General features: G+C 32.1%; 1 protein-coding gene across 2 annotated transcripts in view; it reads right to left on the reverse strand.

Moving 5' to 3' along the window:
- LOC123705070 (FK506-binding protein 2) overlaps positions 1–14,877 on the reverse strand; it is a 42,261-nt gene extending 27,384 nt beyond the window's left edge. For both annotated transcript variants that reach the window (XM_045653652.1, XM_045653650.1), the window contains exon 1: positions 14,609–14,877. In XM_045653652.1, the coding sequence (XP_045509608.1) occupies positions 14,609–14,796 (188 nt within the window). In that variant the 5' untranslated portion in view covers positions 14,797–14,877. The remainder of the gene's footprint in view (positions 1–14,608) is intronic.
- Positions 14,878–17,455: the final 2,578 nt, after the last annotated feature.

The following is a 17,455-nucleotide window of genomic DNA, read 5'->3' on the forward strand; positions in this document are numbered from 1 at the left end:
ACATTTTAAAAATTACGTATTTATCAATAACAGATAAATCAACCTTGGATAGAGGACATTCTTCAATCTGTGTTTCTATGTGCTATTAAATAATAATTAATGTAGATAATAATAAAGCAGGATTATACTCATGATATGATTGTATAGTCACCGAACCTCGAAAAGTGTACAAAGTTTGAATTGAAACTGTCCGTTTAATGTTGGTCGAAATCGAGTGTAGAGGAGTCGGTTACAAACAAACATGTCGTTTACATCCAAACATACAGCCTACAGGTGGAGCTAATAAAAGCGTGGTAAGTCCGCGGTCCAATGAAAAGATAAACATTATACATAATACTAGCTTACCGCCCGCGGCTTCGCCCGCTTTCTCTAAAACGATTTGAGATTTAAACTATCCTATCTCTCAAGTTGGATTGAACTGCACATGGTGTGCGAATTTTATTATAATCGATTTAGTGGTTTAGGAGTCCATTGAGGACAAACATTGTGACACGAAACTAAGCGAAAAATATAAGTATGAAAAAAATATATATAATAATATGTATATTTCCTTTATAGAAAATTTTCTAACTCAGTGAATAAGTTGAACAGTATATTATACAGCTTCCATTGTAAAAAAGGTACCGGGAAAGTTTGCCGGGTAACTAAAGATTTCAACACAATTATAAAAGTATTAAATATTATTATTATTATAGATATATTATTTATTGCTGGCTGTAGTTATGGTACAAACAAATAGTATAAACAAAAAATGTGGATCCATTGATACATCGTCATTGAAATGGAATGTTGAACGGCACGACAGATAGAAACTAATAACAAGCAAAGTGCGAGCTCTCGATAATATTGCATTATCACGGAGACTGATTTGTGTAGTCGCAAGGGATTTGAGAGGGATTCAATCTCAATAACATAATTAAATTGTAAATGGAAAAATAATCTGGCGTGAAAAAATATCTATAAAATCGGGTCTACGGGATATCAGTGACAATAAAATGAAAATAATAAAGTACCTACTAGTTGGAGATCAATCGGCGCGGTCACGGTGGGTAGACTAAACGTAGAACACATAGTTCAAATAGTAACATTTTTCATAGCATTTATATGTATGTATATGGAACGCCTATTGTTTCATTAATTAAAGTTATATAAATTTCTTGGGATATAACAATAATATTATATGAATCCACTAAAAATCAACATGCAAGTTTATCTTGACCATTGTTTATAATTCAGTATTATCAGATATTATTTAATAACTTTTGCTTTATGGTAGCCTTATCTCCGCAGGTATTGCATAGTTACCGATATGACATCTCCCGCATCGTGTGAGATAATAATTATTATGCAATGAAAATTCGAATACGTACGCTTGACTCCACAGTAAATCATGGCAATCATGCTTTGACAAGTGAGCTGCATAATGTTACCTATCGGCGGAGTGAGGGCACGTGCCATAGCAAGATGTAATCTGATACACTTCATCAACGGAACCAATCGATTTACTATACAGCTTCATTAAATAACCTTTGAGGCTTTAGCAGTCGTATAAGCTCTTTTGCAGCCTTATATTAATACCTAGCTAATTAATATGTTAATATTTATTTTTATTATTTTATATGTAGGTATTACCTAGTCTATATATATATGTATGGATGATTGTGAAGATTGCAGATTTAACGTCTAAAACTCCGGTATTTAGTCGATTAGATACATAAATAAGCTAAAACAACGAGGGTGAGGTCTCAAACTATATAATGTTTATTTTTATATTACAAAATCCATTAAAAATGGCGATCTATAATTGGATATAAACTATGAACAGAGTCTATTAAGTACACCATCAGTTTAGCTATTATTAAACACATTGTCTACAGCATTTCCAATATGCTTCCAATGAATACAATACATGGATGACGTCGAGCTGAAACATAATGCTGTCGTGTTGGTTATCACAAAGCCTTCAAATTGCGTTGGAAGCTATTGCAAAACAATACGCAATTAAATAAATTGGAAGTAGCAGATAGGATATGCTTTAAACGTGTAACATTTACAGTTTTTTAGAAATTCTTTTTTATAGATACATGTTTGCGATTACCTATGTAATTTTCTATCAGTTAGTAAGGTTATAACTTTCAACAATATAGGGAATTTTAATGGAATATATTAGTGTATGTGAAATGTAAATTATATACCAATTACAAATATCGAGGGTGCATTAATCTCAGCCCCCGGAATCACAGACACAATAGAAAATCTATTGTGTCGTGGCCCGATCGGGCCGCTCGGGGCTCAATGGGATAAACAATTGTATGCATATATTATTATTTCACTATTGTTTATTATATTATAATGTATCTAGATTCTAGACGGAAAGATGGAACAACAAAGCCCAACGCGGGGCAAACAAAATCATAGTCACTTTAATCTATACTTCTATACTAATATTATAAATGCGAAAGTAACTCTGTCTGTCTGTCTGTTACTCAATCAAGCCTTAACTACTGAACCAATTTGCATGAAATTAGGTATAGAGATATTTTGATACCCGAGAAAGGACATTAGGTTTTATCCTGGAAATCTCACGGGAACAGGAACTTTGCGGGTTTTTCTTTGATTGCGCGGGCGATGCCGCGGGCGGTAAGCTAGTAATATTATAATTGATCTCACAATGAGCCGATCAAACAATGACAGTCGTATATGAAATCAGATTATTTTATAAATCATAATTATAGCCACAGATTATTATTACAGCTATCGGGAATCTTACGAGAACTTTTGTTTTGCTCAACAATAGAGCTGTTTAAAGTTCTTTCACAATGTCCAACAATTGTTATTAAACGCTGTTCATTACTAAAACAAATCTCACAAATAACATTTAATGCTTAATCATGCTTAATATTTTTGAAAGAAGCTATTTCATTGGACCTTATATCAATGTGTCAATAATATTGAACGAGAAAAACGGTTTTTAATTTTCATAATGCTCTCTAGAAAATATATTACAAAAAGACATATGTATTGCTCCAAACATTTTTAACTTAAAGTATAATAAAGATCAAAATAAGGTAGTCGGCCGCGGCTAAATTTATAAACTGTGAATTAAAATATCCGATTTGTTGAATGATTCGTTGTTATCGTTTGCTTTCTGTTTCGATAAGCTGCTATCGTATGCAATAACCTAGTTAATTTTGTTCAAGAATGTAATTTACAGCAAAACAAAAAAAATGTGTTTTATTTAGAAACAATTCTAAATAAAGGGTCGAGAAAACAAAAGCATAAACAGAAATGGGTAACCCGTTTTATGAAGTTGGTTTCTCTCCATTTCATTAAATCTCAGACAAGTAGTTGATTTTAACGTCCATAGCATTACTTTTTACTTTTCAAACTAGGCATATAACTTCTCATATTGACAAATCACTCTAATAACTTACCTAAATGCATTTATTTTCAAGCAAAATTTCAAATACCTATTAAGTAGGACGTAGGTACCCACCGACTGCCGATAGCCATTTCCAATAGATAATATGCTAATCATTGCTGACAGATGTGATTTCATTCCGATTATATATTAGTAATAAGTACTTGATTGGATCGTGGTTCAATTTCTATTTACCAAATTAATTAACTAGATTCCCGTGGAAATCCCTCTACATTTCAAACTTAATTTTCTTTCGAGCGATCCAAAGCTTTCTCATTAAATTTCTATCAGTGTGGTCTCGATGATCTAAAACACACGTAAAGTAATCAATATCGTTATTGTATTGAAGATAATGTCCGGCATTGAAATACTACTCCCATCGTACAAGTCGCTCATGAAAATTATCTTTCTGCTAAATGGAATATATTTATATAGCTCATGTTTTATTCTGATGTCACCTATATTCTTATAAAAATTCATCCAAATCCGTAAAGTTGGTTTTACGTGAAGGCTTAACAAACATCCATACAAACAAACTCTCGCGTTTATAGGTTGTACACATTAAAATGATTTTAATGATCTTGATCTTTAGTATGATTTTTAAACTCATGATGCAACTTTACTTCTTTCAAATCTTTAGTGTGTATGGAAATAAACAAGAAATAAACATTATTTTTTAATACAATTCAATGTTATATTATGAACTTACTGACACTTGACACAAAAAGTTAAATTCATATTGTATGAGCATCATATTTCGATTCAAAGGGTTTACTTTGTTATGAAAACAAATCCGAACTGCAATAATGGTTTTTGTTATTTTTTTCGAAAGTGTGGAATTTTATAAACCTTTTTTTGGTGAGCAATCTCGGATTCGATTTACAAAACTATCAGTGTTGGATTCACAGTCATGGGAAAAAAGAATGAACGTGTCGTAGACATAGCGTGAGTGTACATCAAATATCCTATAGATACAATATATACATTGTAAATATAGAAACGAGGTAGATTGTAGGTAGACTAAAATTATGATATCGAAGTACCAATTAATAGTGATGTTAGGCGACCCATGGCAACCATTACTAACTACAGATTAGTACTATGTGCAGTAACTATGTACATTGCACTTAGACGAGTAAACCGTAAGAGTTAACCTAATGATGTTATAACTTATAATTGTTTTAGTACACAAGAACTACTTTAATATAAAAGTAAAAGCGTTCCACTTAGAATCTAACTTAAATTGCCGGATAACAGCATTTATATGAACTCTGTGAACGCGCGGTTTTACCAAAACGCAAAGCACAGTATTAAATTAATATAACGAAGTACTTTTGTGATCATAACGTAAATTAGCAGTTTTGGTCAAAGCATATTGTATCATAAATTCGTGAAACACGCTTCGGCGGCGGGAGGCGAAATAAATCTCCAATATTATACTCATGTGTGGAATCGGTACACCATACAAGAGACGTTTTTAAACAAATACATTTTATATCACGACGTGCGAAGCTGACTTTTCTATGGTATATATAGAGGTGAGTCGGTGTAAAAAAAGCAATTATTTTACAATATAATATATCCATACTAATATTATAAATGCGAAAGTAACTCTGTCTGTCTGCCTGTTACTCAATCACGCCTAAACTAGCCGCGGGCGGAAACTTAGTAACCTATAAACTAAGAAATAATATTGCAGTTTTCTGCTAGTAGAAGACTTTCCAAACTAGTTTTCCCCCATTTCATACGGACAGAGTAGGGGGTTCATCACATAGTATAAAACAAAGTCGCTGTCGCTCTGTCCCAACTCTCTATGTATGCTTAAAATCTTGAAAACCATTTAATTGCCAATTATATGTAGAGCTCTTTGAAGAGTACCTACTCTTTAAACAAAACATGTTTGTATTGTCTAATGATAAAATAGCTGTAAACGTTGATATTCTTTTGTGTTTTGCAGGAAATTCTGTAGTAGTAGGTACCTATTAAGTACCAGCATTGCACCAGTGCGAATCCGTGGCGGGTCGCTAGTTTAATTTAAAGAGAACTTTTAACTTATATACAACCAAGCCAGTCTTTAATTAGAAAATGTACACTGTATGTTTATATAATGTACGTATACTCACTGCCAGGCGACCGCAAGGCATAAGGAGCGTAATACAAACTGACACAGTGAGACAGGGGCATAGAAATCAGGCTTCTAAATAAATAAAACTATTTTATATTTTAATTCAGGCAAAGAAGGATAGAGAATATATTGTCATGCTAGAAGAGAAAGTCGAAGATGCACAAAGGGTTATTCGTAAAACAAACATTGAGATAAAAAATGTTCCAATACAAAGTGGAGAATCGAGAGAAGATTTAATAAATATGTTTTTACACCTGTTCAGAAATATTGATTGTAAATTGGATAAATCACAAATTCGGGATATCTTTCGAGTGCGTCCCAAGTCCCGCAATGGGGACACTGTAAAGAACTCAACTATTGTAATCGAGATGAGCTCTGCATTATTAAAACGTGATATACTAAGTATGGCGAAATCCTTTAATATTAAAAACAAAACGAAGCTACAAGCGAAACACTTGGGACTCATGACGAATGGTGACACCCCTATTTTCATCTCTGAACAATTAACTCAAAAGGGTGCTCGTCTATTTTTTCTCGCAAGAGATCTTACAAGATCGGGTAACTTCAAGTTCTGCTGGACGTCTTTTGGTCATATATACGTGAGAAAGGATGAAAAATCTTCAATTATCACCATAAAAACCGAGTCACAAGTTCATCAGTTAATGCAGCAACAGCAAACTGCGACACAAGCATGACTTGCGGTACTACTATCTGTTTTTAATTGTCTTTCATTAACTGCTCTAGTGCTAGTTTTATATATTATTTTTTACTCTACTTTTAATTGTTGCATTGTAATTAAGGTGTTAGAATTGTTTGATGCCTCAACTAGTTTGAATTTTCGATGTATCTCAGTATACTATTCCACTCACCTGCCTACTAATCCAACTCATATTTCAACTCACACCACACATACTTTTACGATTATCATCAATTACACTTCACACACATACACAAAATGCGCACACATATTACTATTATTCAAACAGTCTTACGAGTTCATAAAACCTCTTGGCCTCTTACTGAGGGGATCTAAACTAATTACTATATACTTCAACATCTCAAACATAACCTGTTTTGATTATGACATTATCATCCAGTATCAATTTTTTATCATTGAATTATATTTAATAAAAGCCCCACTGATACATCATGTGTACACTAACTTTAAAAATGGCGGCAGTTAATCAACTTTATGCAATAAGAGACTTAGATCAAACGATGCCATTTCCACAAATAAGTTGTGATATACAGGACCTTACTAAATCCATAAATATTTCAAATTCAGATCTTACTATAATGTGCCAAAATATAAGAAGTATCTATCGAAACTTAAATGACTTCCTAACAACTGTATCGGTTCTAAAATTTGATGTGGACGTACTAATTTTTACAGAATGTAGATTAAATAAATTCAAACCCATTCCACAAATCCCTGATTATACTGCACTAGAATCGGTATTTAATCAAAATCAAAACGATGGAGTTATTATCTATGCTAAATCCTATCTTAGACCTAACCTAAAAGAAATTAAATTGGTGCATGCATCCTGTGTGCAGCTGGAAATCCTTGACCTTACCATTCTGGGCATCTACCGATCGCCCTCTAAACAAAATGCGTCTGAATATGTAGAATCTCTTAATAACCACCTTGAAAATATAAAATCACATCGTAACATAATTATAACAGGAGATATAAATATTGACATTCTGAATAGTATAAACGAACAATCCTATGATCGTAATAATAGAGGTAATTATTTAAATATGCTAGCTGATCATGGTTTTCTTGCTGCACACACGCTGCCAACGAGGGATTCTAGTTGCTTAGATCACTTTATGGTGAAGCTAAACAAAACAAAATTTTCGGCAAATGCTGCTGTATTAAATACCAGTATCACTGATCATCTAACAATCTTCTTATGTATATCGAAACTTAAAATTCATACAGTAAATTCAAAAATTACCGAATATGTGAATTATGATTTAGCCTATGACAGGCTTCTTCAAAAGAATTTAGAGTCTTTGTTATTGTGCGATGATCCTAATTTAGTCACAGAGTACCTACAGTTATATTTATCTGAGGCATTGGATGAGAGTAAAACAATTAAAAGAACAACCAAAAAACAACGAACGATTAAACCATGGATAACAGCAGGTATTCTCAGGTGTATCCGAAATAGAAATCAAATGCAACTTAAAGTTAAAGCAGACCCTCTAAACGAAATTTTAAAACTTACATACAGACGTTACAGAAACCATTGTAATAATTTGATTAAAAAATTAAAACGTAATTATGACAGAGAAATATTAAATAAAGCAGCTAAAAACTCAAAAGAATTATGGAAGTCGATAAGACAAATTACCAACTTTAAACCAGCTAAATTACATAGTAAAGATCTTCTCAAGTCGGATTCTTCTCCTTGCAAATCGGTAAATTTAGTCAATGATTTTTTCGTTGGTGTCGGTAAACAGTTAGCAAATCAACTTTTGATTAAAAATTCTAATATGGTAAGGAACCCTACTTCAGACACGGTTAACAAACACAGCTCCTCTTTCGTTCTTCTAAAAACAGATATCAGTGAAGTTAATACAATAATCACGACGTTAAAATCTGATAGTGCCCCAGGGTGGGACAAAATACCTACAAAATTTCTTAAAATTTGTTCGCCTATTGTAGCTCCTGCTATTTGTCACCTAGCGAATTTATGTTTTAATACAGGTGTATTCCCTGTTCAGCTAAAAAAGTCAGTAGTTGTTCCGGTGTATAAGGGTGGGGATGGATCCGATGTCAATAATTATCGCCCCATCTCGGTTCTGCCAGCAATCTCTAAAGTTATCGAAAAGCTCATTAATAGTAGACTCCTCAATTACTTTGAAAAATATAACATCTTCTCCGATTCACAGTTTGGGTTCAGACACGGTCTTTCAACCGAAGATGCTGTGTTGAAATTAACATCTCTTATATCTGACAGACTGGATGAAGGCAAAAAATGTTTGGCTGTTTTTCTAGACCTGAAAAAGGCATTTGACACCGTCTCCATCCCTATCCTTATCCGTAAGCTGGAACATGCAGGCATTCGTGGTACACCCCTTAATCTATTGGAAAGTTATTTAACAGAGCGTACTCAATGTGTAAAAATAGAAAATTATATTAGCTGTGACAGAGGCGTTACCTGTGGTGTGCCACAGGGAAGCGTTCTCGGGCCAACGCTCTTTTTAGTCTATATCAATGATCTAACTAATTTAAGTATATTAAATGGAAAAATCTACTCTTACGCAGATGATACGGCGATAGTATTTAGTGGGAACTCATGGATATCAGTCTTTAACGCGGCACAAATAGGTATTTCTAAAATTTCTGATTGGTTAATAAGTAATCTCCTCACTCTGAACATTAAAAAAACTAACTACATATGCTTTTCAATTAATAATAAAACACAACCTAACCCTAATCTTAACCTTAAGCTCCACGAATGCGATGGAACAGATAATTTAAATTGCAATTGCGACACTATTGAAAAAGTATTTACTACAAAATATCTCGGGATCATACTTGATCACCGCTTATCTTGGCATTCACACATTGACTATATGAACGAAAGAGCACGGAAACTAATCTGGATTTTTAAATCTTTGAGACACGTAACTTCACATAAACTTATGAATCAAATATACAAGTCCTTAGTTCAATCAATCTTAGCATATTGTATTCCTATTTGGGGGGGGGCTAACAAATCTAAATTTATAGAAATGGAGCGTGTGCATAGGTGTCTTCTGAAAGTCATGTATCAAAAACCGCGCCGGTTTCCAACGACAGATCTGTATAAACTATGTGATTTACTATCAGTTAGACAATTATACATCTTACTTATTACAATAAAAACACACAAAAAAACACCATTCATTCATACCACAGTCGAGGGAAGAAGAAGGAAGGATGTAATCAAAACTCGTTGTACCAAAACTGTTTTTGCCAGACGCCAATACTCAGCTAACTCAGTTTATATATATAATCATCTTAATAAATTATTAAACATTAATAGATTAACGTGTAGTGATTTAAAAAACAAAACAACGAACTGGCTAAAAACACTAAATTATGATGACACAGAAAAACTCCTTGCTACGTCATGCACTGTGTAATTATTGTTTCTATATTATTTATTTAAATTTAATCATAATCATACGCTACTAAAATATATTAATTGCTATTAAATTTGTTCACTCACAAACTCGTGCTCATACATAAAATGACAAATCTAAACACACACACATACACACCCACACACATTCACCCACACTCACACGCACACATGCGCCCACACACACAATACATACACACACACACACACACGAATACACTCCACACTTAACTATTAATATTTTGTTATTTAAACAGTTTATTTTTCTCATGTAGATAACCTATTTTAAGTTAAGGAAGAGCGGGTTCTCCTGACACAGGTTTTATATTAAACTTACTAGGAGGGCCCTACTACTCCATATTGTATGAAATTGAGAAGGGTAAATAAACTATTTTTATTTTTTATTTTTTTTTATTTTTTTTATTGTATTAGTTTCCTACGTAATATTTTTTTTCATGAAGTTCAAGTTTGTATTTTTCAGATTCGATACACTGAATGTATTTAAATAAAAAACGAATTATTTAAAATAATATATCTCTTAACATAAAAACATATTGCGAAGTTCACTTATTATTACACCGTTAAAACTAATGGCCAATTAATTTTATATAATAATATTCTTTCTTTAAGGACAAGTATTCTCGGTATCGCACAAACGAGCCAATCTATGAAACTACCTTTCAAGAAATAGAGCTAATTAAGAGGTTGTTTTTATTGCACCTACACTATTATATTTTTGTCCGTCTCCTGTAATCATAAATGAATATAGTTTACAGCTGATATCCACCTCCTGCCCACTCAGTTTATTGATCGAAACATAATTATTAAATATATCATCACTACATAGTATAAAACAAAGTCGCTTTCTCTGTCCCTATGTCCTTTTGTATGCTTTAATCTTTAAAACTACGCAACGGATTTTGATGCGGTTTTTTTAATAGATATTTTTATAGTATTAGTATGTAATTTATTAGGTTTTAGACAAAGCGGGCGAAGCCGCGGGCGGTAAGCTATAAAAATATTATGAATCTAAGTTAAAATAACGATAACATTATATAATTATATTTTATATTCTGGGATAAAATTTTATATTTGAATAGTTATTACAGATATTAAAAATATCCACTCGGTTATTAATAAGTCATAAAATAATATGCAAACATTGGAATTAAAATATTCTTGGAATGGTTGCGTTTAACAATTAATGCGTTAGATAAATAAGGTGTTGAGGAAAAATTTACAGTTGCTGTAATGAGTTTGTGAAATATTTGTTCTGGCAAAAATCCACAATTTGTGTATAAAAGTCAATCAAATATACTTCGTAAGAAATATAAAAGGCAGTTTTGAGGCTACGACGCGCGCAATTAAATTATACACATCACGAAGAGACGGCCGTCACAACAGAATTCTTAATATTCAAACAAGGTTACATTTTTCTTTCTGGGTTTATGTCCTCAAATTTAATTTTAGCAAAAAGCGATAGCGGTTTCACGACACGCAAGGAAATATAAATAATTCAATAACAAAGTTAATTTAAACAAATATAATATCACGAAATGTATGATGATGTTGACAAAGACAATATTATGTTAGTTGCACTTAATTAATTTTAATCGAGCATTAACCACATATTACACAATTATTGCCCGATTCAATAAAATATTGTGTTATAGAAATACTTGCACATATTATTTTAATACTTAAAATGAATTCAATATAAATTTCATAAATTAAATTAGGTTTCAACTTCCAATGTTGCATGATATTGAGGATATTTACAGTGATGAATAGGTATGCATTTATTGTATATTTTCTATCGTATTATATTTATATAATAATTTTCATAATATGATAATATTGGAACACGACTTAATCTTTTTTATTTTATCATAATTAACATATTATAATAGTACAAGAGCAACTAACTCTATGCGTAATATGAATTCGAAATAACCACAATTTCGTCATTGCCTGTCATTAACGAAACGAAGTGTATAAATAATTAATTCAATATATTTTTACGGATGTCTTTCCGATTGTACAATCAAGGATTTTAGTGATCATTTAAATTTGATAGGATTTTCATATAATAGATAGGTAATTCAAGTATTTTCAGGACGCAGAGCACAGAGCAAACTGATTAAGAGATAATAGAAACATAATGCCATGCAATGGATACCTACTTTTCGATACTACAGTTTGAACGAGAGTTGTATTTAGTATTTCGGGCTTCGAAAAAGAGATGTTTTCTTGTCACTCATGATGGGTGGGTCGTGACTCGTGTCTCGTGGCCCGAGGGATGTATCATCATACCATGTGGGATTGTCGGATACATCAATAGGCTTATTTGGACGATAATTGCCATTTAATATCGACATACATGTTAAAGGTTACATTTGATGTGAGCTTATATACTTCAGAAAATAAGAATTTAACTCGTCCATATTGGGAAAAAAAGGAAAACACCCATTTTGGCTACCGACACAGCTAGCATTGCTCCACTTACGCCACTGATTTTAAACATTAACCTATATTTTACATTATAATAAAATAACAAATAGTACATACTACATTACTTATTTACATCGGAAAAATTTATCTACGTATACCCACCATAATATATATTTTTATTTTAGACACTAATAGGCTAGGCAAGCGAGTTAAACACATACATTTGCAATAAACTGTAAACATGTAATGTACCTACATGCTGTATTTCATCATGCAATTCGTGGAGTTAAAGTTAGGCATAAGAAGAAAGGTACATGAATTATAAATATTATAATGTGCGAAATTTTCACATGTACGTTAACTGTAATAAGAGTAACGACGAAAGTTTTGCGTTAACACAATATGAAGTGTGCTCGACTTTGTCAGGTAATCATGAAATAGGTAGGTATATATATCCTGATTTATGTTTTTAGGGTTCTGTACCCAAAAAGAGAATTATGTGGACCCGTCTGTCAGGCCATCAGTTTGTCACCAGGCTGTATCTTATGAACTGTCCTATATATATAATTAGAGAGTTGTTTTTCAGCATTTATGTATTTTATATATTTTTGTTGCAGCAATTACAACAAATAATGAACAATATAGGTTACGCAACGGTTGGCACGGTCATAAATGGGATGGATGACCAATTTTTTGAAGTTGCTTTATAGCTTATATGTATGGCTTATTATATGCCTCATTTTGGTCGCTTTTTTACTGATACAAATCAGCGATCTTAAAAATTACAATTATCAATAGCTTCCCTTTTACTACGAAATTTTGCCATACCTAGTAACGACATTTATTTTATTAAAAGCTTATTCTTCTAGATTATCATCATATCTATTTCACTTGTATATTTAATGTTGATTTCTCTAAATCTTCTTTGTATAGTAACTAGGTACATATAGTTTCGGTATTCATTATTAAGCTGGAGGTATTTAATATTGATTTCTCTCGAAAATTCTTGTCCATTCAGGCTGTGCATTCATTACCTTCTACCTCTTGGCAAAACCGCAATTCACTTAGACAGTTAGTTTTCCAAAGACCTAAATGTATCTAACGTAGTTTAGGATTAAAAATTGTCGAATGGTTTTCGTGCTAATTGCATTGCAATCTCGTATTTCTTATTTAATTACATTGATTAAGAAATTAGCTATGGCTCTTTTCGTTTACTTCGATTCGGCGGTAATGCATTCGTTTATGCAAATTAGTGCAAGTACTTATTTTTTTTTCTTTTAGTTAGGTACGTAGTATAATAGTATTTTTATCACGAAGACCGCTAAAGGTATCGAACTCAATCAACCGTTTAGTAACTTAATTTTTTTATCAATAAAAAATAAGAGAGCTGTAACCTACCAGTTACTACCTAGTTAGGTACCACAGCCATTACTTTAAAAATGGTTTTGTATTTTTTCGTGTTAAAATCCTTAAATAATACAAATTAAATACTCTGTTACCTATATTGTTCTTCATACAGAAGACATTTATAATCTTTGAAAAGCTAAGATTAGATTACCTAGTTATACAATATACATGTTAAATTATAATAATTCATTACTAATTTACCTAGGTAGGTATGATGTTGCACTTTTAAACTATGAGATTTTTTCACGAATTCTGAATGTATATTTTATATAAGTAGGTACCTAGGTTCATACCTACCTACCTTTACATTTTCGTTTAACATAGGGAGTACCTACTTACTGCTCATAGGTACGTAGGTAATTAAAAAATCGTTAATATTTTATAGTGATGTTAAGCGCATTTTTAACGTTTATACTTTATAGTTTATACTAATAAATAACATAGGTACGTTTGAATGGTTCGTTTATTTGAACGCGCTAATCTCAGACCAATTAAATAATCAAAAATCAAATCAAATCAAATCATAGAGCACGGTCGAAGCCTAGCGGACCCCTTTTTTACAAAAATATTTTTGACATAGGTACCTAACATGATAATATGACCTATTTTATACCTAACTAATCATTTTTAAACAATAACCTTTGAAATTTAATTTTGTGGTAAAATTTATATGTAGATAAAAATTAAAAATTGCCTAATAGGTATTAATTATCATGCCATAATGATTATAAAATAAGGATGTGTGGTAAATGGATTGACGCATTTGTTTTCGTCGTTACAAAAATGGGTTTACGGACTCAGTAAAGTAATATAGGTCACACAATATTATTTATGTATGCCTACGTGCAGAAGCCAACAGTGTATTTGGAAGTTGCATCTATAATGTAAAAACGTGGCCAAAGTTTTATAGTTTTATACATAAACTAAAACCCGCATACCGACGAAAAGCTCGAACATCCGGTTTGATAACAATTGAATTTTAAATGGTTTATGTAATAAACATGAATAATATTTTTTTTATATAATATACCTATGTATATAGATATTGTTTTGTCCACTTACCTAGAATCAAACTTGTGGCCGTCATCAAGTGTACCGGTATAGTGCATCGTAAGCATATCGCCATTCTTGGATTTGACAGTGCATCCCTCGGGTGTGCTGACTACTTCGACCTTTAATTCGGTCACATCGGAGCCCGCCAACGTGGCCCCCACAAATGCCAGTACTGCAAGCACGCAGCGCAACGCCATGATAAAGTTACGAAAAGTTTTAAGGTGAACCCAAAATACGTCCTCTCTGTGCGTTCGCTCCAAATGAACTGGCTGGTGCCTGGTTTCGGTTTCCGCCAACTTGGAAGTTGGATAAACTTTGCCAGATCGCCGCTGTACAGTTATCGCTCAATCAACAATGCTGCGTCTCACTTTGTTTTAAGTGAACAGTTAGCATAAGAGCGAGATAAGCATAGTTTTATCAATTTATAATGTGATGATGACGCGGCTAGCGTGCACGCTTGCCACGCACGCGAAAGATGACGTGTGCCACTTTGGATGATCAGAGTGACGTTGACTTATTTTATTTTAAAACTTATTTTGTTCTGGTAATTAAAAGTTTGAATAGGAACTGTTAACATTAAAAACGTACATACACTGTACATTATTATACCTATTACGCTATATTTTCAATTATCCATACACTTTGAAATAAATTCACGATCCTAAATCTTGAAAAAGCATTTTGAAAAAAAAATTTGGAAATTCCGGTTGGCTCTTGTAAGTATTGATTTGATTTTCTCTCATCAGACAAAGTACGCACACACACACACACACACACACAGCGTACTCACAGAAATGATACGCAGTAGGTATACATCTTTCTTCTTAATATATCAATATATATAAATACAAAATACCAAATACCAAACATTCTATAATGGGTAGGTACGTTTTCCTCTTTTTTGTATATCATGTCCAAAAACATATATATAATATGTAGGTATAAATTAATTTTTTCCACTTTATCATTGTTATAATTAATGTAAAACTACTGTCACATTATTTGTCTTATTATTGGTATTCCTTTTTATTGGCGTATTGTTTTGTTAAAGTTAAATAAAAATATTGTAATACAAATAGCTGTAAGGAATCTATGTATGTAAAAAATAAAATAAATAAATAAATAAATCTCGTGTCACAATGTTTGTCTTCAATGGACTCCTAAACCACTTAACCGATTATAATAAAATTCGCACACCATGTGCAGTTCGATCCAACTTGAGAGATAGGATAGTTTAAATCTCAAATCGTTTTAGAGAAAGCGGGCGAAGCCGCGGGCGGTAAGCTAGTATAATATAATAATCCATAGGTACATAATATGTATTATAAATGCGAAAGTAACTCTGTCTGTTACTCAATCACGCCTTTACTGAACCAATTAGCATGAAATTTGGTATAAAGACATTTTGATACCCGAGAAAGGACATAGGATAGGTTTTATCCCGGAAATCCCACGGGAACGGGAACTATGCGGGTTTTTCTTTGACTGCGCGGGCGATGCCACTGGTGGAAAGCTAGTTCATAATATTTGAAGAACTCTCTAAAATACTCCACACATGACGCACGAATAATATTTTATTTTCATCCGCCGTTGATAGGTACCTATTATTCCGATGTATGGAAGGAATGCTTCTGATATTGGCTTTGTTTGTATTTTAATAGAATTGATATCAGTCCATTCAATGATTTAATAATAATATTTTAGAGGAAAATTATGTCTGTGTGTAGATAGGAGTGAGTACCTTTATGTAAGTATTTTAATAAAAATTTAGATAACTAAGTCATAAGTTATAAATTATAACATATTTTCTGAAACCGTTTAGATATGAAATAATAAATATATATCAACATTATTTCCCTGGGTGATGCTGTTATAGTTCAATATCTATTAGGTACTTTTGTTTCAAAACATAATAATATTATTATTGGTATGTAGGTACTATGTGTTACCATAGAATATAGATATACGCTAAGGTACTAATAGGTAGGTAGGTATAACGTATTCAGATAACAAAACAGTAATTTGTTTAATATTTTATATTATTACTGAAGTATAAAATAAGGCATGAACGTCCCTATACGAGTATTTTATAGGTAGGTAAGTAGTAGACTAGCCTTTGATTGATAACTTTTAAATTGATAGCGATTTTTTTCTTCCCTTTATTTATAAGGACATATCACATAACTTAGTTCTTCTTTGCTTATTTTTAATTTTGATTTTTCAATGGGCCGATTTTTCAATGCTTGGCTTAAACTTATTATCCGTCCAATAAAGTATTACACGATAGTATTAAAATGTTACGTAAAGTGTCAAAAGTGGGCGATTAGAATACGTTTTTAAAATGGTAGTTTCATACATTATTCGACGAATAAGTTTTAACCAAGGATTGAAAAATTAGCCCTGAGTAAATCTTGCAATTTCTACCTGTCACTTTTTCCCGCTGCTAGCGAAGGTGATAAAAATAACATATAATAAAAATGAGCGATTAAAGCTATTTCAAGAGTAATGGAATTTTCCAGATGACGATAAAAATACTGCAGTAATTAAATAGCTTTTAAATTTCCTAGTTGCCAACGCATTGTCGATCGGTTACGTGTATAAATAGCCTAAAAATATAAGGCCGTTGAATTGTGCCGTTGATAAGTATGACAACTATAATAAAATTGTATGTAGGTAGGCGTGTGATAGACATAGATTGTCGAGGTAGGTAGGTACATATAATATTGTTTATATGTATTTTTAATGACTAATTAAATAAAGAGATTTGTATATAAGTATAGGTATGTTTGAGACGTTTTGGATTAAAAATTACGATGGGCTTGGATGAAACTTCACAGTAATTTATTTCTGTGAAGT

Source organism: Colias croceus, chromosome Z (assembly GCF_905220415.1).
Source record: "Colias croceus chromosome Z, ilColCroc2.1".
NCBI classification, from domain to species: Eukaryota; Metazoa; Arthropoda; class Insecta; order Lepidoptera; family Pieridae; genus Colias; species Colias croceus.